This window comes from Furipterus horrens, unplaced genomic scaffold (genome assembly GCF_987537825.1).
Source record: "Furipterus horrens unplaced genomic scaffold, mFurHor1.1.pri manual_scaffold_3, whole genome shotgun sequence".
NCBI lineage: Eukaryota > Metazoa > Chordata > Mammalia > Chiroptera > Furipteridae > Furipterus > Furipterus horrens.
In genome coordinates, this window is record NW_028327173.1 from 9673700 (window position 1) to 9700055 (window position 26356).

General features: G+C 47.2%; 1 protein-coding gene across 2 annotated transcripts; it reads left to right on the top strand.

Moving 5' to 3' along the window:
• The first annotated feature begins 1214 nt into the window (after positions 1-1214).
• Positions 1215-24774, top strand: SZRD1 (SUZ RNA binding domain containing 1). Of its 2 annotated transcripts, none has more exons than XM_090268678.1 (4): positions 1215-1287; positions 21034-21083; positions 23021-23275; positions 24380-24774. In XM_090268678.1, the coding sequence occupies exons 1-4, from the start codon at positions 1237-1239 to the stop codon at positions 24480-24482; spliced, it is 459 nt and encodes a 152-aa protein (XP_090124804.1). In that variant the 5' UTR covers positions 1215-1236; the 3' UTR covers positions 24483-24774. The 2 variants fall into 2 exon arrangements, with proteins under 2 accessions (XP_090124804.1, XP_090124805.1); XM_090268679.1 differs by having other exon boundaries at positions 23024-23275.
• Positions 24775-26356: the final 1582 nt, after the last annotated feature.

The window sequence follows — 26356 nt, forward strand, 5'->3', positions numbered from 1 at the left end:
ATTGAAAAATTTCACAACAGGAAGCTGTTCCTTCAGAAAGATTAATGACATGCTAAAAACGCATCCCAATAAAAAAAAAATACATCCCAATTCTCTTAAGTTGATTATAGCAGCCAAATGGCATGTTTTTAATACTGAGGGGCCCATTGAAACATGTCAGTAAGAATAAAAACATATGGTGGTTGCTTTCCCTGCTGCTTTTGTGAATTGAGAAAGAAAGCATGGTCAGAGATGTGAGGATTACAACTCTTACAGCAGGCAAGACATCCCCATAATAATAACACGCAATCCTTAGAACTCACGCTATGGGTTTAGCATTGTTCTAACCTTTTCAGCCTAGTACGTACTGTAACTCATTTAATCTTTACAATCTCGTTTTGAAGAAGCTACTGCTACTATTAACTCTTCTTTTACACGTGGTAAACCTGAGGCACGGAAACCTTAAGTAACTTGTATACGATCACACAACTGTTCAAGTGGAAGTGTTCGAAGTTGAACTTTATGGTCCAAGGTCTCCACTTATATACTGGAGAAAAATAAAACAGAACACTGTTCAGAAAGACGCATAAATACGTTTTAAGGCAATGCTAATGTATGTATCTGTCATTAAAGACTCAGGAGAACTTTAGTAATTCTGGTTGTCTAGCTCAAATGCAATATTACCAATTAACAGTAATGTTTTTACCTCACGGTAGAAAATTGAATTGTTATCAGATGCTTGGAATACTGCTTTATGAGCAGGAAATACTGTAATCATTTTCACCCTATCAAATAGAAATAATAAAATGTTTTATTAATCAGCAAATATTTTTCATTCTTTGTTGCGGTATAAAAATGTTCCCAGAATGTTGAAATAAAAAGACAGTTTTGCACTTTCTGAAAACTACGACTCACAAACTTTTCTTTTTTTTCTTTTCTTTTTTTTCAGTAATTGCTTGCCCTTAGGAAAGATGGTTCCAAAGACCACACTTACCGTAATCAAGACAGCAATTCCCGTGGACTCCCATTCAGTTTAACACGTTGCCCTTAAGAAAAATGGCAACATTCTAATTTCTCTGCCCTCTTCCAAGATGGCTTCCTCAGCAAACTTGGGCCCTGGTGTGGCGCCTTTTCCGGGCTTGACAGGGGGCGGGGTCCATTGAGTAAAGCCTTGCGCGCTGGCTCCAGCGACGGAGGCGCGTATCAGGGCGCAGGCGCGGGGAGGGGGTTGGGGGAGGAGGGAAAGCGGCGAGTAAGATGGAAGATGAGGAGGTCGCTGAGAGCTGGGAGGAGGCGGCAGACAGCGGGGTAAGGAGGAGCCGCCGCCCTGGGGCAGGGCCGGGCGGGACCTGGCGTGAGGGAAGTCTCCAAGGAGCGGGTCTGAATATGGTTATCCCCAAGGAAGGGTCCCGCACGCCGGGCAGGGGGTGGTGGAGAGTCCCCCGCTCTCTGAGCGCTGCGAAGGCCTCTTAAAGGGGCCCCGTTCCATTTCTCCTTCCACCTTAGCTCGATGCGCCCCCTTCCATCCCCCCGGACTGCGCGTCACCCGGGACGCCCCACCCGTCACCCAAAGCCTCTTTTCCTGGCCCCCGCGCCCGCTCGCTCGCCCCGGGCCGCATTGACCCTTCTTTTCCGGGCCCTCCCGCCCGAGGAGCGACACACCGTGTGTGTCTTACGGGGGGGGGGCGGGGTGCGGGTTAATGCGCGGACTGGGGCGGCATGCCGAGCTCCGGAGCAGGCCGGGAAGGAAAGCAGTTGTCTTTGGACCCCTCAAAACTCACTCTACTAAAACTCCCCACCGCTTGCGCCGTCCGCCACGGTGGGCGAGTTTGGGGATTTTTTCTCTTTCAGTATTACTCTGAGAGCCCGTTGCAGGCGGGTCTCTCGGGGACCCCGCCAGAAACACCGTAAGCCCAGTGGGCAGCCCTTCTCCCCGAGGACCCACCCCACAATCTGAGGCCGGAGGGAGGGTCTCAGAGTGTGCTCGCCGGGGTCGCGAGGGGAGGGCTGCGATATACAGTAGAAAGCAGCGCGTTCCAGGGAGAGGAAGGGGAAATGGACCGTCCGACTTGCTTTTGGAGTTCTTAGTTGCCTCCAGAAACTGTCGGAAAATAGTTTGTCCCAAGCCGGGAACAGTCAAGTCTATTAGGTCCGTAATTAATTTGGACTTTTCAGAGTGTGTGGTTTCAGTAGTGACCTTTGTGAAGGTGGGAAGATGTCTTTTTGGCCTCCCCGTGTTTGTGTCTGTTCGGTGCTGGCTCGAGTGACATCTGCCTACCTTAAAGGTGTAATTGTTGGGAGCAGGGCGTGGAGAGCCGGGCGTGCAAGGGTGGAACAGGAGCTGGGTTTTCTTCCCCAAGCGCCTTTCAGGGAGCCTGGCCGCTCTGGAAGAGGCCGAGAAATCGACTCTCGCAGCAGTGGGTGTATCTCTACGGGAATGTTGAAACTTGGTTTCCAAGTTTGTTTGTTTTTTTCTGGTGGTTCATCATTTCTCTTACGGTGTTTGTTTTTCCACTTAGCATGATTGAGAATTTGAAGAATTAATTCGTTCAGACGGTATTTAGTACAGGTCTTACGTGCCGACCATCTTTCTTGGGTTTTGTCTTGAGTAAGGAGGGTAATCGAAAGATTTTATAGGGAGCAACAGGTGTCACGTGGATATTTATTCAATCAACAAACATTTTTGAGCATCTGCTGGGTGCTGAGCAGTGACTTTGTGCCGGAGAATGCGAAATTTCCGGTAGAGGCGTCTGTTGCCTACCATTCATCGGAGTGAATCACTCAGACACCCCTTGTGCCCGCCCTCTGCAAGAAAGCTTGGCCCACATTTTGAATGTGACTCAAATGATAAATTTCATGAGCGTCTTAGCCTTTCTTTGTTCTTCTCACCTATTTCTAAGGGACATGAATTTCTCATTAAAGAAGTAAGAAAATGGAAAACAGAAATGAGTGTAGGGTTCAGAAATTGGGGCTTACGTTAGTGTTTCAGAATGGGTAAGTTGCTCAGAGATCAGCTAGCCCAGTACTGCATTTTACAGCTAAATAAAGCCCAGAGATGTTAGGTTTAATTTAGGTCCTTCTGCTGCTTGTCTAGTATTCTTTCTACTATACTTTACTTTAGTAAAAACCTTTAAAAGTTCTAGGTACAGGAATGGAACCCAGACCTTGCAACATTGACCTAATGAGCAGTAACTGCCAAAATGCAAGGTCCCTTATATTATCTTTTATTTAATTGAAGCATTGAAATATCTGTAGAGTCATTATCCTCCTTTTATAAACAAGGAACCTGAGTTTAGGGCGTGACCTGTCTTGTTCAGGGTCACACAGATAACGAGTGGAGACACTGGGATTTGACCTCAAGCCTGTCTGACTCCAAAGCTGGTTTCTTTAGCATTTTGCTGCCTCCCTTTCCTGGGGACCTGTGGAAGACTTGGGAGTTGGGCATTAACTGTCATTTTTAATATGTTTACCTCAGGCTTATATTTGAAGGCTCTCTTGAATTTGATTGCCTTTGCAAAATTCGAAAGGATCTTGTAAATGTGCACTTTTGAAGGAAGGGAGATGGGACGAAGCACTATGTCCATAACACTGGGAGGGGAGCTGACGGTACATGTCTTTCACATGTAGCCAGTTGCATGTTTAAATCTTAGCTTCAGATTATCCTGCTGCCAACTGATATACTATGGTAATGAGCATTAAGTTACCGCCCCCTTGCAACACAAACAAGCAAAACAAACCAGAAACCCAAACCTGAGTGGCAAGAGGACTAGCAAATGGGGATTGTTGACTAATTCTTTTTTATTTATTTTTGTGGTTGACTAATCCTTAAAGTGGACATTCAAACTTTACTTAATCGGAGGCAGTTCTAACCCTTAGAAGTAGAGGTTTTTGGTGACCCTTGTCTTCCACAAAAATAAATTTGACATGATGCTAAAATTTCTCTTTATTTGTCGGTACATCTGAGGTCATTGTTTCCTGTATATATTTTCAGAATACTCAGTACAGTCCTATTGTGTCACTCTGGGAAGACTGACTTTGAGAAACACTTCAAGGAGTCTGTAAATAGGCAGCTTTTTGCTTTTAGTATGGTGAACGCTTATTTAATATAAAATTATCCTTTTACCTGTTCCCTCCCAAGGATTTACTTCCCAATCAAAGGACAATTCAAGAAATATAACTTACGTTTCACCAAGGAAATGCTTCTTTAAAAATAATATTGCCTTTGGGAGAAATGAAAGTATAAAATTGAGTTACTGTTGAGTCAAACTTAAAATTTGTGTCCTTCATCTTAAGCTCATCTCAAGGGACAAATAGAGCATTTTGTAATTGGAAGACATTTTTGTGCTCTCCCCCAAAATTGTATCAACAGTTTGCTCAGTTTCTGATGATTTGAAGCTTTATACTCACTTGTTTTTCCTAGTCCACATTGTTGGTAATGAGCTGACCCGGCCTAGGGGAAGGCAGATGGTACTTAAAAGAAATTGGATAGTTATTATAAAGCATTGGCAACATCTAATTTCCTTGCATCTCAAAAGTTGCTTTTTATTCTTTTTCACAAGGGCAAGTCATGTAGCAGTTGGAAGGTAATGCATCTTAAGTAAGTTAAAGGTTGACCAGTCTTTTGGACTAAGAATTCAAATTTACTTTCTGCCTTCATTGAGCCAGTCATTATCCCATCAGCGATTATGGGTGGTGTGTAAGCCTGTAGCAGGGTGTCAGTAAACACTGAATATCTACTGTGTGCCAGGCACTGGGAACAGTCCAGTGGAGGAGTCAGGCAGCTGAGGCAGCACTTTCTTGGAAGAGGCATAGATGGGGTACCATGGCGGGGATCAGAGACAGTCTTGTAGAAAAGGTGATGCCTAAATTAAGATTCAAAGGACCAGCTGAATTAAGCAGTGGTAAGTTTGGGAGGGGCAGGTAGAGTGTAGGGCCAGTGCCCATACAGGCAAGGAGGCGGTGAGAGGAAAGAGCCCGGCATTGGGAGAGCTACAGTATTTCCTTCTGGCTGGAGGGTAGGGGGTTGGCAGGGCTGAGTGGAAAGAGATGAGGCCAGAGAGGTATGCAGGGGCCAGATTGGGAAGGGCCTCCTTGTTCTTGGTTCTGGGGAGCTTGGACTTCTTCCTGAAAGCAGAGGAGAGCTTTGAAGGGCTTTTTTTTTTTTTTTTTTTTTTTTAAGCAGAGTAGTGATATAGTTAGATTTTTTAAAAAGAGAAATGATTAATTTTTTTAAAGATTTTATTTATTTTTAGAGAAAGGAGAAGGGAGGGAGAAAGAGAGGGAGAGAAACGTCTATGTGCGAGATATACATTGATTGGTTGCCTCTCACACAGCCCCCACACGGGGACCTGGCCCACGACCCAGGCATATGCCCCAACTGGGAATCGAAATGTCAACCCTTCAGTTTGCAGGCCAGCGCTCAATCCACTGAGCCACACCAGCCAGGGCTAGATTTTAATTTAAGAGGTAAGAACTTGGATCTATTTCTCTTTCTTTAGGGTAGAGGCCGTTCTCCCTGAAGCATGAAAATATAAAATTGAGTTACTATTGATTCAAACTTTAAATTTGTGTCCTTCATCTTAAACACATCTTAGGAGTCTTCAGCACTGCCTGTCACTGCTGTCCTTATGGAATGTGTACAGTGGCGTGGCTGTGGGTAGAGGGCAAATAACAGTTCTTTCAGGGCTGCCTGGTACTGATTTAGTTATGTCTGTCTTTATAGTAAAGAAGACATTTCAGATTCGTGATATCGGAAAGAACAAATCCAGGTGTGCCATGCCTGAAGGAGCCATTTCTAAGCTCTTCCTGGTCCTTTTGGGAAGATTGAGGCCTAGGGACTGCGAAGTCCTGGGAGGGGGCATTCTGTAAAGCAGCTGGCCACTTTAGTCATGATTTGTGCTAAGCACTCTGTCCCTGGACTCTGGAAGATCTGTTCTACTGTGGTTTCAAAGAAAGGAGGATAATGAGCTTTTCAGTAGTAACTTCTCAGCTCTTTTCACTGAGGCTGCATGGGGGTGGGGACCTGCTCCCAGCATGCCCCCGACTGTTCACGAGGCTGCCTTGGTTGCTGGGGCTGGAAATCGGCTGTCACGGGCCTGCTTGCTTTTACTTTTATAGCAGGAAAAAACTTGGGGTGTTGTTTTAAAACTTTTGATAAAACCCTGCAAGAGAAAAGGCACTGTTGTTTAGGTCTGATGAGTCCAACACAGTCTTTGGCCAGCTCTGTATTTTCATTTTCCACTTCTCTGTTGTGGTGTCCCCCCCCCGCCCCCCACCACCAAAGTTAGTTTCTGGCTGTATCAGGTAGCTAGCCTTCACAAGGTGTAGTGTATTCTTTCCTGCACGCTCTTCCCACAGGAATAGAAAAATTTTCCTGTCAGGACAACTACTGACTTGTTGGTTTCCTAGGAGAAGATCGAATTTAGCTACTTATATATCTGTGGCCAAAATACAGAATGAAATGAAAAAATTCTTTAAAGTAGTAACCATAGAGATTTTTCCTCCCAAGTGTTTTTGACTCTGCCAGCCTCTGCCAGGCATGCTTGCCTTTAACATCAAGTTCTGTGCAGGATGTTAATGGGAAGATAAAGGTTAAAACCAACAACCACAAATATTGCTAATTACCACAGTTAGCAACAGATCCCAACAGGGGGTCTGTCTGTATGTAGATAAAGAATTTTAATCCCTGGGGGTAGGACAGTTCCAAAAAGTCCCTCACAGGAGGGGATCCCCTCCCCACACCCAAAACTGCTTCCCTTATAAAATGAACACAGAAATAAGTCATTCTTTTCTAAAAGGAAAAATAAACACGTGCAGTTGAAATTGCATTCTTCAGGGGCGTGATGCTTAGACGAGCTGTACAGGGCAGTTGGGACTCGAGTCTGGAAGGGTTAGGACTGTCCCCACTCTTCATTGGCCCAGAGAGCCATGTTCCCATCCCTCATGCTTTGGCCTCCTTGGCTTGTAAAAGCATTTGTGACCCTCCTGCTGTCATTTGCTTCTGCTACCTAGTTGCCCATCTTGCTGGTGAATGGACAGGGCCCAGAAGCCTGCAAGCTCCCACACCCCACAGGTAGCATCTTGAGGGCTCACTGTAGGCAGGTAGAGTGCATTTTCACATTCATTATCCTGTTTAGTCTCAGTGGCCTAATGGAGTGTAGATGCTATTCTATTATCCCTGGTGTCCGGGAGAGGAAATCACATGATGATGCATTCCAGCCCTGGCTGTTGGCTTCACTTTTGGGGATCTTTTTGGACAGTTTGTTTACCTTTGCTTCTCAGCAGCTAATTAGTTAAATGTTTTAGTGTGTTTAGTTTCTAGTTCCTTTGAAGTATTGTTATTTCTTTCTCCTGGGATTCACCCCCTGCTATGGTGGCCTAGATGATGAGATGATAAATTTTGTCTCTCTTGAGAAACTTGAACTTGAGAGCCAAAAGATCAATGCTGCTCTCAGTGGTAATACTAAGAATAGGGATCATCTGGGGCTGGGATTGCTCCCCAGGTGTCCCTCCCGAGTTTTATGTGTGACTGCTTTTTCTGCTGGCTGGCCCCTTGCTGCTGCCACATTGCTCCTCTCTGCCCCTCCCACCAGTCTGGATGAGTATTGCTTCTTTATACCTTTGTGACTGCATGTGAGATGCTGGTTGAAATCTTGATCATAGTTGGAAAATAACATCTGGCCAGTGGAAGGAGATAATAAAAATAATTTTTGCTCAGATCTCTTGAGAAGATGTAACAACTCTGCTGTCTTAGGATTTCTGTATCTGTAGTTGCAGACTGGCAGCCCTTGGGAATTCAGCTGAGGATATGTTCACTGATTTTAGAGAGAGAACGGGAGAGAGAGAAAAATCAATTGGTTGCCTTGCTTATGTGCTATGCCCTGACCTGACCAGGGACTGAACCCTCAACATAGGTATGTGCCCGGACCAGGAATCAAACCCGCAACCTTTTGGTGTACGGGATGACGCTCCAACCAACTGAGTCACCCGGCCAGCTTTTTAAAATATTGAATCCTTTACTTGGGTCTGGTTGCTCTCCTGTGCAGCCCCCCATGCTACTATCTGTTACCTGCTGGGTTCTGTCCTGCCGGCTTTAGTCATTTACTTTATTGGTTTGGCCCTGGAGTCATTGTGTGCTGCCCCTGCTGAGTGCCTTCTATGACTAATGACTTGCCCTTGGGTGTTTGAATAATACCTGGGAGTGGGGAAGGGGATCAGTGACTTTGTTTCATTCCCCAAAGCCTGTATGCCCCTTTCCTTGGACGGGGCAGCCTTTGTCTTCATTATGTAAAAGGTAGTAGTAAGAAAGGGTCAGTCACCTCTGCTAGTCAATAATCCACTTTATCCATGGCCATTGAAGTCAGAAGACCAGGCTCAGGGTTCAAGTGTCAGGTCTGATTTTTGGACAGATGACTGCCTACCTTTCTCTCTGTTTCATTTTCTCATTTGTAAAATTGGATTACTCTGCCTTGCCTGGTGTTGAGTTAAATAAAGTGTCATTCAAAGGCAGATATTGCAGATGTTGCCCGGAGTGTGAGGGACATTGTTCCCTGCTGTCCAGCCGCTGGCAGTGTGCCCTCTGTCCAGTTAAGGTGCGAAGTTCCTAAGACCGGCTGAGGGTCTCATTCCTGCTCTGCTGAGGACTAATATCAACTGTTTCCTTTTAGAGTTGTATTCCTTAGTGTTGTGTGACAACCAAAAGGGAAAGAGCAGAAATAAACGTGTAGAAAGGGGACCCCATTAGATTTTACCCCTATTTTATTCTAAGGGTAGGTCTCACCACCATTACTCCCGTCCCCTGCCGGCTCCACTTCCGTAAGGGAAAGGGCTGTGTGGATATCCTCCCCCATGGGGACCCTTTGAAGAGGCACTCAGAACAGAACAAGACATTCTCTGATCGCAGTTACTGAGTTTCGGAGGCCCTCCAGCCTGGGAGGCATCTAAATTGCTAGGTCTGTTCTTGTGGGCACTTCTTCATAGATTTAAGATCTTGACTTTAGGTTTCGCCTCAGTCGTGGTCTGCTGCTGTAGCCCTTCCTTCGGAACCTTGGCCTGGGGTGTGGGCAGGTTGGCGTTACTTAACAGCCTTTGTCCCACCTTATTAGTTCCCGTGGCCACCCATCACACCCTCTCCTGAATCTTTTTGCTTGCTCCTTTTGAGGTTGAGGGTTCAGTTCTGTGGTTTACCAGATGAGTGGCTTTAGGCAAGTCACTTAACCCTGGAGCGTACTGCAAGGCTGCTGTGCATCTCATGGGCTGTGCTGAGGATCAGTGGTGGTGAGGGGAGGACTCGGCACCCGGAGAATGCTGCTGCCCCACCGCTGCTGAGAAGGGCCATAGGCAACCTTCACTCTTGTTTTGAGTATGTTGTTAGTGCCTCTGATTTCAGACCCAGATAGACCCTGTTTATATTCTGGTTCCACAAACATTACTTCCTAGTGAAGAAAGATGGACAGTAAACAGTAATGTTTTCTACACACACAGTGGAGAAAAGTAAAACAGTTTGAGGGTACAGAAAATGACTGGCAGGGGTACCATTTTGTAGGAAAAAATTGGTCTGAGAAGGCCTCTCAAGTGAAGGCAGGCAGAGAGACCTGAAGGAAGTGAGAGAGCAAGCTGTGTAGAAGCTGGTGGAAATGCATTCCAGGCAGAGGGAACTAAGCAGTGCAAAGGCCCTGGGGCTGGAGCATGCTTGCTTTGTCTGAGGAGCAATGGGGGCCAGTGTAATGGGAATGAGTGAAGGGGAAAGTGGTAGGAGATGAGGTCAGGGTTAGCAGGGAGCCAGATCCAGTAGAGGCTAGTAGACTGTGGTGGATGTCACTTTGAAATGGGAAGCCGACGAGTAAGGGTGTTAAGCAGAAGCTAACTTGGTTTTTATTTTATTTTTTTAAGTATTTTATTGATTGTGCTGTTCCAGTTGTTCCAGTTTTTTCCCCTCTGCCCAGTATCCCCCTTCCTACCGGCAGTCCCACTCCTTTTAGTTCATGTCCAGGGGTCATGCATGTAAGTTCTTGGTCTTCTCCCTTTTTTATACTATTCTTAATATCCCTCTGTCTATTTTGTACCTACGAACTGTGCTTCTTAATCCCTGCACCATTTCCCCATTTCTCCCCCTTCCCCCTCCCAGCTGATAACCCTCCAAATGATCCCCATACCTATGATTCTGTTCCTATTCTAATTGTTTGCTTACTTTGTTTTTGTTTTTATTTTTTAGATTCAGGTCTTGATAGTTGTGAGTTTGTTGTCATTTTAATGTTCATAGTTTTGATCTTCTTTTCCTTTAATAAGTCCCTTTAACATTTCACGTAATAATGGTTTGGTGATGATGAGCTCCTTTAGCTTTACCTTGTCTGGGAAGCACTTCATCTGCCCTTCCATTCCAAATGATAGCTTTGATGGATACAGTAATCTTGTTTTGTAGGTCCTTGCTTTTCATCACTTTGAATACTTCTTGCCAGTCCCTTCTTGTCTGCAAAGTTTCTTTTGAGAAATCAGCTGACAGCCTTATGGGAACTCCTTTGTAAATAACTCTCTTCTTTTCTCTTGTTGCTTTTAAGATTCTCTCTTTATCTTTCACCTTTGGCATTTTAATTATGATGTGTCTTGGTGTGGTCCTCTTTGGGTCTAGCTTGTTTGGGACTCTGTGCTTCCTGGACTTGTATGTCTGTTTCCTTTGCCAAATTAGGGATGTTTTCCTTTATTATTTTTTTATATAAGTTTTCAATTTCTTTGTCTTCCTCTTCTCCTTCTGGCATCCCTATGATTTGGATGTTTGCATGTTTATAGTTGTCCCTGAGGGCCCTGGCTGGTGTGGTTCAGTGGGTTGAGCGCTGGCCTGCGAACCAAAGGGTCACCGGTTCGATTCCCAGTAAGGTCACATGCCTGGGTTGCAGGCCAGGTCTCCGGTTGGGGGCATGCAAGAGGCAACCACACATTGATGTTTTTCTTCATCTCTTTCTCCCTCTCTTCTCCTCTCTCTAAAAATAAATAAACTCTTTAAAATAAATAAATAAAGTGGTCCCAGAGGTTCTTAAGCCTCTCCTTGTTTTTTTCAGTTCTTGTTTCCTCATTCTGTACTGGTTGACTGTTTATTTCTTCCTTATGTTCCAAATTGTTGATTTGAAGCCTGCCTTCCTTCCCTTCACCATTGGTTTTGTGTGGATTTTCCTTCTTTTCACTTAGCATAGCCTTCACTTCTTCCCTTATGCATTTGTCATATTTAAGCATATTTGTCAAGTCTGTAAGCATCTTTATCACCATTGTTTTGAATTCTGTGTGTTAGGTTATGTCTCTCCTTGTTGCTTAGTTCTCCCACTTGAACTTTGATCTGCTCCCTCTTTTGGGCCATACTTCTCTGTCTCCTCAACTTGACAAGTCTCCTGTGTTTGCCTGTGTCTTAGGTAGAGCTGTTGCGCCTGTTACATTGTAAGGGGTGGAGCCTTAGGTATTCCTCAGTACAGGGTGACCTCTTTCACCACGTTGTGGCACTGTGTGTGTGGGAGGGGTCTGAGAGGGAACAGTGCCACTTGCTCAGCACCTGCCCCTTTACAAGGCACTTCTCCCACTTCCCAAATGGGACTGGCACCCCTCTAGCTGTTGCCCTGGTTGTGGTTCCCAGAGTGGGTGGGTTTGCAGACATTCTAGGACTGTGGGGGCCCTCTAAACAAATAGACTCCACTGACAGACTGGCAGTTTCTTCCTCCACCACAGCCCCCACTGATTTTCACAGAAGCATTGAGGCTTTATTTTCCCCAGCACTGGAACCGAAGCTGCACAGTCTGGTCTGGGTCTGGGATCACTCTCCAGGTGTCCCCAAGTTTTATAGTATGTGTCTGCTCTTTCTGCTGGCCAGTAACTGCCTTGCTGCCACCACACTGCATCCTTTCTGCCCCTCCTACCTGTCTGGATGAATATTGCTTCTTTATACCTTTGTTTGATGAACTTCCATGCAGTTCAATTTTCTGGTAGTTCTGGTTTTTAGTTTTGAGGTAGTTTTATTTCTTTTTATGCTTCTGGTAGGTGGTGAAGTGTGTCTACCTATGCCTCCATCTTGGCCAGAAGTCTGCTAACTTGGTTTTAAAAGAATCATTCTGGTTGTTAGGTATAAAGTAAACTGTTGGGGCAAGAGTGGAAGCACAGAGAGTGATAGGATGCTGTTATAACTGCCCATTCAAGGGCTGTTCGCCATTTGGAGTAGGGTGGTCACAGCAGCAGAAAGTATTGAGAAAATTCAGCATATATTTTGAAAGCAGAACCAACAAGATCTGCTGGTGTGGGGTGTGAAAGAGGCATCGGAGATGATGTACTCCAGAGGCCTCGGACTGAGCTCCTGGAAGACTGGAACTGCTGAGATGGGGTGGGAGAGGGAATGTGGGAGGAGCAGGCTTGGTTGAATGGTGAAATCAAGCGTTTGGTTTGGGACAGGATAGGTTGAGGTACTTTTTGAAATCCAGTGGGGGCTGTTGAGTTGGCAGTTGTATATCAGTGTTTATAAAGCTGTAGAACTGGGTGAGATCACTCAGTAAGCATAGCTACAGAAGAGAAGGGATGCGAACTCTCCACTTCACGGGGTCCGGAGAGGGAAGGGAGCCTATCCTGTCATCCAAGAAGTCAAATATGGAGTGTGAGAAGGAACGACCAGGGCGGTAGAAGGAGACCAGCAGAGTGGTGTCTGGGAGGCCAAGTAAAGAACTGCCTTAAGGGAGGAGCATGGAGCAATGCTGGATGGTGCCGAGAGATTGGGTGAAATGAAGATTTGGAATTTACCGTTGAATTTGGCAGCAGTGAGGTCATTGACGACCTTGACAAAGAACGGTTTCAGTGGGATGATGGGGCTCAGAGAGCTGGATTGACGTGAGGTGGTGAATGTAGGTCCTGAGCCAAACCCTGGGCACTAGCTTGTTGCTTTCGTTGGTTGGCTAGCTGCTGTTAGGCCAACATGACCAATAGGACTATCAGAGTAGGTTTTTCACATCAATAAACAACATGCCCTTGGGTCCTTAAGGTGCTCAGTCACTGGTTACTAAAAGGTTAAATGCACAGCATATATATTTCTATAAATCTCGTTTATTTAACCTATGGTTAGATCTAAAGCAGTGTTATTCAGCAGAAGCGCCATGTGAACCATAGATTTAATTTAAAAATTTCTAGAAGCCATGTTTAAAAAGTATAAAGAAACAGGTGAAATTAATTTTAACTTAAAATTTTTAAAAAATTACAGTGACATTCAATATGGCTTTCTAATAGTTTCAGGTGTACAGCATTGTGGCTAGATATTTATATAATGTATGAAGTGATTCCCTCCAATAAGGCTGCTATCCACCTGGCCCCATACATAGTCATTAGAATATTATTGACTGATTCCCTGTGCTGTACTTTATATGCACACTACTGTTTCGTAATTAATCAGTTTGTACTTCTAAATCCCTTCACTCTTTTCACCCCGTCCCCAAACGCTGCTACTTTTAATATTTTAAATTTAACCCAGTATATCCAAAATCGCATGTCAACATGTAATCAATATTGAAAATAAGTTAATGAACTTTCTTACATTCTTTTGTACCAAGTCAGGGGAATCTGTGCATTTGGCGCGTACAGCACATCTCAGTTTGGACTGGTCACCTGTCAGGTGCTTACCAGCTCCATATGCCGTTGCCACTGTACATGGTGGCAGAGCTGGAGAATGCACCCAAAGGATTTCCTCTTCCAGGGCAGGCACAGAGAGATCCTGAAAGCTGTAGTAAACTTGGAAAAGAAAGCATACCACCCCAAAGCCCATCATGATTTTCTGGTGCCTCGGATTTCTTCAAATTTGTATCTTGCTGGCCATAGGAATTAAAAAGAATGTTCTGCAGCAGCTGTTTGAGTAATGTCGCTACCAGCTAGTAAAGATCAGTGCTGACAGCAGCTTAAGTAGTCTCAGGTGGTTTTCCAGACCTAGGTTAAAAGAGATGGGTTCACTGCAGGGTACCTTTCTAGATTTGAATCTCTTAGTTTAGAAAGTATCTTATTTTGAGTCCCTTTTCTTTTTTCCCTTCTCCTTTCCTTCTACTCATGTTTTCATCTTCTTTCTCCCCAACATTTTTTTTTTTTTTTGCCCCTTTCTTTTCTCCTTGACATTCTTGTCCTTCAAGTCCCTGTAGCTTTCCCTGACTTGTCATAGCAGGATAGCTCCCTCCATTTTTCTGTCCGAAACACTTCATGCAACTAATACAGCAACTGTGATTCCTTTATCTGTTTCCTTATCTGCAAGGGTTGCCTTACTCGCCTGTGGGTTTCTAGCATCGATCTAGCAATTCCACTTCATAGTAGGTTTTCCATAAATGCTTGTCTCTTAACTTTTTTGGTCACGGTGAAGCAAAAGGAAAATGGCCTTTGACATACATTAACAAAGTGTAGACTGCCTTAGAGAGGGAATTTTAGAACTATAACCTGTACCCTACAGGTTATAATTAAAGAGGAATGTTTTTCCTTGTTGTGGGAGTAACAGAGGAAGGAAGAATGTTTTGTGGGGAATGGAACCTTCAAACAGACTTAACCTGAGTCTCTGTTATGACTCATAAAAAAACAACTGATGAATTCATGACCTAGATGTGCCCCCATAGAACTTCTTGTCTCTCAGCCTATGAATTCTACTTTTGACTTACCCAATCATGTTTGCTCAGGAGTTGAGTTAATTCTTTGAACCTGACTGTGATCTTGAAGCATCACTGTAGAATCAGACGTGGGGCGATATGACTTTGGGTGCTTCCCTCTCTGGAGTTAGCCAGGGGAGGTAGAGTAAGCGGGAGCACTGGAGATGGCCAGCCCTACCCGGCAGGACACTGCCACACCAAGGCGGAGATGAAACACAGAACTAATCAATATGAAAGCTGTTTGAACAAGTCTCTGTGTGTTGCACATCTGCACTTGAAAATAGCAGTTGCACTTTAAAGGTACAGAGACCTTTCTGTCTGACAGTTTTAGACAAAATTTTGCTGGTTCTATGAATTCTTTTGCTTTATTCTCAAGTGCAATCGGGGCCCTCACGGGAGAAGCCGAATCTGATCCAGATGCTTGGTATAGGAGACACAGGCGCCTTCCTGGGGAGATGGCTCTCCTAGGAGACCCCAGGGGTATGGGCACTGATGTCCTTCCCGAGACTTAAAGCGATTGGGACCAGCACGGGCACTGCCTGCTGTGGTGGAGTCCAGGGCCAGACCGTGTTCGAAGTTATTCCCACTTTCTGCTGCTGCTTCACAGGATCTTCCCTGCTTTTTTCTAGAATGGTGGCATTGTGTTCATCAGGACCTGTCAGGCTCTGGCTCTACTGTCAGGGCTTCTGTCTCTTCTTCAGATCCCCCACCTGGTGTCTGTAGACATGTGTTCCCCAATTTGGGACAGCTGGACAAAGCCAGATGAACCTGTGGACATAGTGATTCGCAGAGAGCACAAGACCTTCACTATTCCTTGAGTTTGAGGGGGCACCAGAAAATGTCATCTTCTGAAATGCAAACTTACAAAATAGGGGCAAATTATCTGAGAAGAATTACAAAGTAACTGTTTCTGATAAAAAGAGGGTATTTTCTAACTCAGCTGGGAACCAAGGGTGCCTCTTAGACATCTACTTACTACAAGAGGACTTGGATTCTTAGAAGTTTGTAAGTTGCATTGGTGACCAGAGGGTTCTGGTTACCAGAGAGAGGGTTGCAGCGATGGAGCAGGACATTTTGCGCCTTCTGCACCAGCGGGGAGGCCCTGGGATGCCGGCAACACCCTCTCCCGCCACCATAGTGTTACAGGTGCAGATTTGGGCTGGTTCACGCTGTCTCATGTGAGTTTGGCTGATTTGAATCTGTTCCCCAGGGCTTCACCACCCCTGAGTGAACTGATAAAATCTGTTGGACATTCAGGTCTGGACAGGGCGACTGTGATGGTGCTGTACTTGCTGTGCTTTGCACCAAGGCCTGTTTACGTCCCTCCTTTGCCTTTCCTAGCCTCTCCCCTTCTCGCCTCCTTTCCTTATTCATCTCTTGCTGTTACAGGAATGAATGACCCCTGTCATTGTAATCTGCCTGCCCTTGCTCATACATTCCTACCCTCTGTTCTTTTTTGAAGATTGTGACTGTGTTACAAATTAGGCTGCCTGAGGTGTGCCCTCCCCTGCCCTTCCCCTCGGGTGCTTCCATCCCCCAGCCTTCTGCCAGAGTCTCACACAAGCATCATACGTGCAGGGTAAGGGCATCAGCAGCCAGTGGAGCTGTGTGTTCTTCCTCAGAGGAGTTGAATTCGCAGTCGACAATGTCTCATTTCATTCACCTTGTGGCCGTGGCCTCTCCTTTACCTCCCGCAAGGGACCAGTCACGCCCAGAATCACCTTGCTCACTACTGTGGTTCTTCATGACATGCTGCCTCTGCTCTTTCCTTCTGGTTTCACCTGTTCTCTCAGATTGAGAAGTGTGTACCTCGTTTTTGTGGAAGTGTGGCCCAACAGGGCAAGTGATACCTGTGTTTGGTAACAACAGATCTGTTTAGGGTTTTTTACCCAAAGCAAGGAGGCCACCCCACTTACTAGTGCACAGAGCGTCATCTTCGGGAGTCTGCTGCCTAGCAAAAAGGAAATAGCCTTCCTCAGAGAAGCCATAGAAATCAAACTGGAGCACCTGACCTCTGGTGCTTGTGCCCTATGACCCTCACTCAGAGCAGAGTCAAAGAGTGATGAGCTTATGGGTTTCTTTCACTAGCCATGGAAGTTAGGCTTCTAACACAGGAAGAGCCTTGACCTTGGGCTGGGGCTCTGTGCGTCCTTGTAAAAAGGGAAGGTGACCTTAGGTGATACAATTCCTGGTTGGGGCCCACATCTAGATGCTTCCTCACAAAACACTGAGGACTTTAATTCCATTGGACTGTTGCTCCTCTGGAGGAGAGGGATGTTCTCCTTATAGTGTGCCCTGTAGGAAAGTTTCATCTTGGTCCAGGTCTTCAGAGCACACGTCTGAGAGCAGATTGATTGCAAGGCCTTGTCCAAGTAGAGAATGGACTGACTCATGATACCTGGATAGACTCCAGAGCAAGATGCAGGGCCCTCTCCAGCTGCTGGCAGAGCACTCCCTCTCCTGCGCGGACGGCTCTGAGCACGCTGGTGTCCAGTGGCCATCTGCAGACGGCCGGGATCAGCTTTCCACCGCAGCTGTTGGGTTTCTATCCCCCTCTCTAATCTGATGGAAGCATTCCTCCTCAGCTCTGATAAGCTGTCCTGCCTGATGTGACGGAGTTTGAGGGGAGTGTTAGTTCTTGGAGTGCAGGGGGGCAATGCGGAATTCAGGGGAGATGAGGACGAGAAGGTCAGTGGCTTTACCAGCATTTCCGGTGGTTGAGCAGTTGTAAGTATGCAGCAGCATGGGGTAGGGCTTCCAAAGACCTTAGTTCTAGGGCTGCCTCTGTGATGCACTAGTTTGTGACCTTGGCCAAGTTCCTTCACCTCCCTGAGTCCAATTACCCTCATCTGACAGGACTGAAAGCCACTTTGCCCACCAAACGGGGTTGGTGTGAGCAGAAAATGAGTGTTTGGGAAAGTGTGTGATAGCCATAAAGCATTGGATTGACATGGGGTGTTATTTTTATTTTTAAAATAAAAATTGTTTTTTATTTATTGATTTAAGAGAGAGAGAGAGAGAGAGACATCAGTTTGTTGTCCCATTTATTGATGCAGTCATTGGCTGGTTCTTGTACGTGCCCTGACCAGAGATCAAACCTGCAACCTTGGCATATCCAGGCGACGCTCTAACCAACTGACCTACCTGTCCAGAGCATTATTTTTAAAGCCATAAGTTTTATATTACATGCCAAGTATGTTGGTCATGTCCTAGCTTGGGGACAGAGGCACATTTACTGAGACACAGTTCATATGCCCTTTGGAAAGGCTTTTCTTCACTTAGGCTCCACTTCCTGGGCCAAGGCAGATCCCCTATCGTCCCTAAGGCCCTGGAGAAAGAAGGAAGCAGTTTGTTCTGCTGAGAGGAAACTTGAATGAGATCTCTCAAATTCAGCTAATGTATATATTTTTAAAATTTTTTAATAGGTTTTTTATTTTAGAGAGGAAGGGGGGGGGCACCGTTTGGTTGCCTCCCATATGTGCTCCTCCCAGGGATCAAACCTGCAACCTTGGTGTGTGCCGACCAGGAATCGTGCCCCCAGCCTTTTAGTGTATGGGACAGCACTCCAGCCAGCTGAGCTGCACTGGCCAGGCCCGTAATGTATCGTTTACCAGTTTTTAAAAATCAGCTAATGTATTAGGCCCTCAAGTGATGTGAAAGCAAGAGCTCATGTAATAAAGTTTAAAAACGTAGAGCTTTCCCACAGCAATCTTGAATTAGGTTTCTCCTGAAATATCACGGCAAGGGCTCCTTGGTGCCTTTGTAGCCCCCTCACCTCCCTGCCGTGCTCCCTGCGTATGGAGCTGGGTTGCTTGCCTGGGCTGTAGGGGCATTTGGTGTTGACCCTGTTTGAAGGTATCTAAATGCCACAGATGGTAGGTAAACTTTGCATTAATGGTGGAGGAACGTGACTAGGCAGGCTCATCTTCATTATTTATTTATTTTTAAAACAATTTTATTTTTGGGGGGGGGAGAAAGAGAGGGAAAGAAATATTGCCTCCCAACCAGGGTTTGAACCCACAACCTTTGGCTTTGCAGGCCGACGCTCAGCTAACTGAGCCACGCTGGTCAGGGTGGCAGTCTCGTTTTTAGATTGGAGCAGGATGATACATTGTGGAACTTTAAAACCATAAGTTATTTGTGGAAAGCCTTGAAAAGCCCTTACGAGGTAATGGACATTATTCTGACGCATAGCATTAACTCTGGCAATGACACTGGTATTACTTTAAAGAAAAAGCGGGAGAATTATAGTTCTGACAGACTATGCCAGGGGCATAGATTTTCTTTGAGTGTCAGTTCTAGAGAACATCCAGGGCATTCCTAACTTTTCGGGCCTGTTTACCATTCTGTCCTTAACCAGTCGTTGGGCGCCAACTTGTGTTACACGTAGTTCGAGTGAGAGGTTTTCATTCTAGAGATTTCCTAGCCAGAGAGTTCGTGGTGCCCTCAGAATAGTCTGTTGTGCTTGCCTACATATATTTTGGGTCTTTCCTAAAACAAAATACTTTAAACGTAACTCAGCACCAATCAGAATGAGTATCAGGTCAGACTGGATTAAGTCTAGGTTCATATTGTTCATAGGAGACAAAAGTAGGGCAATGGGAAGATAAAAAGTAAAGATAGAGAAGCATGTGTTCCAGGGAACACTAACCAAAGAAACGTGGCACAGCTTTGTTAATATTGAACAGTAGGTTTTAAGGATCACTTCATAATCATAAACTGTTTAATTTACTAGAAAGAGTAATTCTTGAGCCTTCCCATAGTCAATAGATCAAACAAATTACTAAGAACTTAGAAGATTTGAACAATATAGTTAACCAGCTTGAATCGTACCTGTAACTGTAGAATACAGTCATTTTCAGGACATATAGAACATCTGTGAAAACTGGCTTTCAATGACTTTGTATTAAGTCAGTGATGCTTAACATTTGGCAAGTAATAAACTCTTGAAAATCTTAGTATCTTATAAGTCAGAGTTTCTCAACCTCAGCATTACTGGCATTTGGGACCAGATAATTCTTTTTAATTTTTTCCCTTTAATTTGCTGATTTTGGAGAGAGGGAGGGAGGGAGAGAGACAGACAGACAGACATCTAGTTGCCGGTCCACTTATTTATGCATCATTCGTTGATTCTTGTATGTGCCCTGACTGGGGAAGGAGCCGACAACGTTGGCACTTGGGGACGACGCTCTAACCACCTGAGCTACGTGGCCAGGACCGGGCCCAGATAACCCTTTGGTGTGGGAGCTGTTCTCTGTATTGTGGGATTTTAACAGCATCCCTGGCTCTGCCCACTAGATGCCAGTAGTGCCTCCCTTCCAGTAGTGACAACCAGAAATGCCGCCAGACATTGCCAGATGTCCCCTGGACGGCAAAATGAACCCTGGTTGAGAAGCACCTTTACAGGTCTTCTCTCCAGAGAAATACATAATTTTGCATACAGTTTCTCCCATCTCCAGTATCTGAATGGTCTTGCCCTCAACTGAAGATGGTTGAGTGGAACATTTTGTAAGAAAAAGCAGTGGGACAGCAGGAAACCTGGACGTGTGGTCTGTGTTCTTTCTTCAGCTTCCCCGTCTAGTGTATGGGCTGGGGCATGATTGTGCGGAGGCTTCATGGAGTTCCTGGTGCTGAGGGCCTGAGGCCTGGGACTGCATTCGCCTCCATAGACTTTAGGCTTCTGTTTTGTTCTAAGCCTTTTGCTAGGCGATAATTACAGAGAGTTCAAATCCGTAACAATAAAAAAAGTTATAAAATGCTATACATGTGGTCAGGAAGGAATATAAAAGAGAGCGCTTATCTCTGAGGAGCAGGTGATTAACTACATGGCATCAGAGAGGACCTCGCAGAGGAGAGGTGGCCAGGCAGCTGGGTTTTGCAGGATACAAATGGGAGTTTGCAAGGGAGAGGAAGGACGCTGCAGGCAGTTGGGCCAGCACCCTGGGCTCGGGGGGTTAGCAAGAACTCAGTTTGCTGTGGTGAAAACAGGAACTGAAGATGAAGGACGGCATGGGTGAGGCGTGCTTATTTAGGAGCTCAAACGTCTCGAGCAAGTAGTTGGAGCATTTTAAGTGGGAAGTGACGCAATCAGACTTGGCGTTTAGAAAGGGGATTTGAGTGGCTCTGTGAAGGACAGCTGGGAGGCCAGGAGACTTAGCTGGAGGCCATGCAAGGAACCCATCTGAATGAGGAGGGTCTAGAACTGTCACCGCGGCTGTGGGGGCGGAGGGAGATGAACCCACAGGGAGTCAGGTCCCCAAACCCCAGAGTTTAGTAAAGGGAGGTCCACATCCATGATCTCAAAGGACACAGTCATGTCCCTGGCCAGAGAGGACACTGCCCTTAGCTCTGAAAATAAAGACGTAAGTTTTTATTTGAGAGAGATTTTTTTCCTTTTTTTATATACATTTTTTTCCTCTAGGAAATAGACAGACGGTTGGATAAAAAACTGAAGATCACACAAAAGGAGAGGTAAGGCTGCTGTTTGGTCTGAGGGCTCCTGCCCTCTGCCGTTTGAGAGCTGGTTGTTAGGGTTAGAAGGCCAGGCTCCTTCCCCAAGGACATGGTGGCTTGAGGTTTTGGGAGTGAGGCTGGAGTGTTGCACCTGCCCTCCTACCTCAGTGGGCACCCTGTGTGAGGTGGTTTGATGGAAAGTGGGGAGGTGACAAGCCAGAAGACTTGGGTTTTAGGCCTGGCTCTGGTCCCCACTGCTCTGATGTTTGGGACAAGTTGTTTTTCAGTCTGGACATCAGTTTCTTTCTCTGTGACATTAAGAGGTTGGACAGATGATGTCTCTGGGTCTTCCGTGACTTGGTGGCTTAGGGCATTATGGGGATACCCTGGAAGAAAAGATTCCCAGAAATTCTTAGACCTTGAAGGATAGCTTCATTCCCCACGCACAAAGCAGAGGAAGTGGGTTTCCAAAGTTGACTTCAGTAGTCTGTCTTTGGGCTTAAGTAACCTGTCAGCTTCCCACAGGAACAAGTGACAGGGAGGAAGAGGGGGGCCTCTCTGGACTTGCCTAATGGGCTACCCAGACATTCCCCAGGGAACTCTGGGGTGTCCCACCTGCCCGCTAGCTTTCCTTGCTCCCTTCCTCTCTGACCAGATTGCTGGCTCCTTGTCTGCTCGTCTCAGCAACTACGCTGGCACCTGGTTACAGTCCCCTTGCCATGCCACTCCTGCCCCGCCCAGGACTTGTTCTGGTTCCCCTGGCAGCAGCTGAGTCCCTCTAGTCCCTACCCTGCCCCTGACGACCAAGGCTGTGAAAACAGCCCCCTGTGAGCTGTTTGGTTCTGAAGAGAAGCATTGACTGCTCTGGGAGGGTCTTTGTGACTGTTTGAGGGGTGGTCATTCCTGCTTGGATCCCTTTTCTCCTGTGGCTTTTGTGTCTTTTCCTTCCGATGTTGTTTTCCACCTCCGATGTGCACACCCACCAAGCCTTGGACAGTGCTTCTCCTTTGAGCACTGCCAAGCACTGTTTCCAGGGTCATCCTTCACCCCAACCCCGCCGTGTCCAGCACACCAGAGAGCCCTGGTGAGGGAGGTGTCTCTGCTCAGAAGCTCTTCTTTTAAAAAAAAAAATTTTTTTAAGGTGTATTTATTTTTAGAGAGGGGAAGGGAGGAAGAAAGAGAAGGAGAGAAACATCGATGTGTGGTTGTCTCTCACATGCCCCCAGCTGGGGGCCTGACCACAACCCAGGCCTGTGCCCTGACCGGGAATCAAACCAGTGACCTTTCGGTTCGCAGGCTGGTGCTCAGTTCACAGAGCCGGACCAGCCAGGGCTCAGGAGCCCTTCTGAAGAGGTGACCCAGCTGTTCGGTGTAGCCTGTCTCAGGGAGGCACAGGTCACTCAACAGAAGGCTGAGGCATTTGGTAAATCCGTCTTGGCGCCAAGCAGGGATGGCGGAGCGGGCTCTTCGGGAGAGTTTGGTGTGAGCACACGTGGTGGAAGACTTTGCTGGGAGGAAACACTCTGACCCCCAAGCTGAGGGGCTCCCCACTTTACTAGCCTGTTAACACTCTGATCTGTGTAGGGAAGCTGGGATTCTAATGGAAGTCATTGGATTCTGGACGTGAAATGTTTTGCCGCAGGGGCCAGTAGTGGTTGACGGAACCGTGATGAACATGGGGATAGAAGTCCCAGAAAATCGGATGGTGTTCCGGCCCGCTTTGCCTGGGGCCAGGTCTGAGGAGCAGGCCTGCGGACTGTGCGGGCTTGTGCAAGGGTGCTCTTTTGAGAAACCCTTCTTGCGGAGTGAGAATGCTGCTGTCTCGTCAGAGACCAGAGTGGTGAATAGAAGGAGGTGGGGGAGGAGGGGAACGTGATGAGGGCTAGGTGTGGGACATGGAGGGGGTCTCCTCAGTCAAGGGTCGGATTTGTGAAGCTGTGTTTGCTCTTTGTCAGCAGGAAATCCAAATCTCCTCCCAAAGTGCCCATTGTGATTCAGGACGATAGCCTTCCCACGGGGCCCCCCCCACAGATCCGCATCCTCAAGAGGCCCACCAGCAACGGAGTGGTCAGCAGTCCCAACTCCACCAGCAGGCCCGCCCTCCCCGTCAAGTCCCTAGCACAGCGGGAGGCAGAGTACGCAGAAGCCCGCAAGCGAATCCTGGGCAGTGCCAGCCCCGAGGAGGAGCAGGAGAAGCCCATCCTCGACAGGTGAGTGTAGCTGCCAGGGCTGACTGTCGACCACCCGAGCAGGCCGCCCCGAGGAGAGGGAGGAGGAGGACAGTAGCCTGGCCGCATAGTGAGAAGCAGGCCCACTCAGGGCGGGAACCACCGGCCTGCTGGGCCGATCCATTGTGCTGCACCGGCTCCCAGGCTAGCACGCTGCCTCTGCAGACACCAGGGGGCAGAGGGGCACAGAGGTTAAGGCGTGGACTTAGAGTCACATGGAGTTGGAGCCCACCTCTGCCACTGACTTCAACTGCGTAACCTCTCTGTGCCTTCACAGACTAATCTGAAAAACGGGATGATGATAGTACGTGTCTCATCAACTTGTTGTGCAATTAAATGAGTGTAGGGTTCTGGGAACCCTGCCTGGCTCCATGGAAGGTGCCCAGTGCAGTGCTTAGATGTTGTCTTCTGGTTCCTATAATAGCCCACTGCGATGTGTTTCTGAGTTCTCTTTTATTCCTGGTATGTCTTCTCTGCAGTCCTAGAGGTTGTATTTTAAGTTCATCACCCCCCGCTAAAGCAGTATTTGTTCAAACGGCTTCTTTCTAACTTTGAGAGGTCTCCTTGGGGCCTGATATTCTGGCACTTGAACTAATCTATGTGCCTTCTTTTTATCCCTTCATTATTTTGTTAGGCTTCTATTATCACTCCTTGTAAGTGTTCACTTGGCAGAGTAGAAAAAGTCCATTTCCTTTAGTCTCCCATAGTAATTTGAGTCAACCATTAACTGCATATTTTGGGGAGAAGCAGGAGGGCAGCAATGGTGGTTGCTGGGTCGCTACTGAGCTCTGGGTTAGGAATCCAGCTCTCTGGAGGATGCCCTGTCCATGGCCCCTGCCTTCAGAGGAATGGTGGTGAGCCTCCCCGGGGGGAAGAGTGCTGAGTGGACATGGCCCACCCATCCCCTGCAGGAGCTTCCCAGCGTGGAGGTGCCGAGTCTGCTGGCCAGAGGAGCAGGCTCAGGGAGCCAGAGTTGGCTGATAGCCACTATGACTTCTGCCCTTGCTCCAGGGGTGGTCAGTTTTAAGATTTGGGGACCTCTTTTAAATCCATTTTCAGTCCTTCCTCTGATCTTCTTCCCTTCAGGCCAACCAGGATCTCCCAACCCGAAGACAGCAGGCAGCCCAATAATGTGATCAGACAGCCTTTGGGTCCTGATGGATCACAAGGCTTCAAACAGCGCAGATAAATGCGAGCAAGAAAGGATGCCACCGCTGCCACCGTCACCGCCTCTTGGGTCGTCCGCCACAGGTTGCATTCCCGTGGCAGACAGCTGGACTTGAGCAGAGGGAAGGACCTGATTTACTTGCACTGTGATCCCCTTTGCTCCGCCCACTGTGACCTTGAACCCCATGCACTGTGACCTCCCCCCCCCCACCCCTTCCCACTGTGATTGGCATGTCTACAAGGGCTGTCCCAAGTCAATGGAAAGGGAAAGGGTTGGAGTTAGGGGGCTTAAGAGCAGAGAGTGAGATGGTGCCACTTGGGGTAAAGCCAGTGCCAGCAATAAGTTTATCATGCTCATTAATTTGGGATTTCAAAACAAATGAGAACTCCAGTCCACCCATCCCCAAGTGCATGTCTTCATCACTTAAAAGCAAGTTCCATTTGAAAAATATCCTTTCTTTTTTTCCTTCCTATTTTTGTTTATACAAGTACCTGATTTGCAAGAAAAGTGCATGGGAGGGGTTTTAGCAGTTTAATGAATTTTTAATTAAGAAAGGGTAGTTTGGTAGTGTTACTTAAAAACGTTTCTGGGAAATTCACTAGAAACATTAACCAGTAGGTTTTTGGTGAGCTTAGCTTCTGTATTCCTACTGCCGCCCAGAAGAGGGGCAGGGCTCTGTAGCCCCCAGGACAGATGAACACCCCATGCCTATACCTCCCTCCCCCCAGCTAAGTCCCAGGGCATCATGGCCCTGCCTGGAGACTGGGCTAGTTTATAGGCTCAGAGAGCCTGGGGAGGGTGCCAACCCCACCTCTAGTATTTTGGGAGATAGGGAAAGTGAACAGACTTTCCCTTCCCATTCCCCTCAGGGTGGTTCCCTACCAGCCAGGCTTCCTACTCCTAAAAGAGAGCAGGGAGTGAGGCCACACTCCCAAGGTCAGATGTAGGGGATGCGAGGCTTGCTCACGGTTCTGCTGTCAGCACAGGGAAACCCGGCAGAGTCTGGCTCCAGGACTCAGCTCCCTGCCTCATGTGGTCAGAAGGTGTCTGAGGAGAGCCATCTCTGGATGGCATCAGCTTGGTAGCTACAGCTAGTACCTTTCCTTGGTGAAGTCACCAGCTTGGGGACAGACCACTGTGAACACGTCTGGGAGAAGACAGACGGGTTCCCAGTAGACCTCAGCTGCCCTTCACCCTTTTTCCAGAGCGAGGGCCTGGAATGAAGGCAGTCTCCTCTCTGTCCCTGGAGCCTAGAGATTTGCTTTGGTTCCTTGAGGTGCCCAGAGCAGCTGTGTGTGTGCAATCCAGCTCCCCTCAGGCTTCCTCTGGCTCTTCCGTTGCACTGCGCCTTACCCCTCAGCCAGCCAGGCAGCCTCCGCACTCGGTGGGTGAGTTTGGAGGGGTTGGTGTGACGTTCTTGTGATTAGGGAAGCTTTCAGTGTCCAAGGTGGCAAACTAGGTTTTGGGGGCTCATTCCACCTTTGGTTCACCTGGCTCTCGGCCTTGCCCTGTGGGAGTGTAGGCCAGGCTCAGCAAGCCATGCCCCACTACACCTTCCCCTTAGAGAGAAGGGCCAGCTGCCAGTTGGATCAGCAGCTATTCCATAGTGCAGTCCTTTAGCTGTGTGAAGCCAGGAAATAGTGAGCGGAGCTAGAACAGAGCTTCAGTCAGTAAGAACCTCCAGGGTGTTGAGTTATGCCCACAGACCGGGGAGACGACCCCCCAGGAGTGGGCAAGGGGGAAGGTTGGCTGCTGTCTTACAGTTCCACTGCCCTGACCAAGTTTCCTCATTCTAAGTGTCGTGTCCTTCCCTCGTGTAATAGTGGCTTCTGGCCCAAAGTGAGACTGTCCTTTCGGTTGGAGAAGGGTAGAGGTAGGCGAGGCAGAAAGGCCAC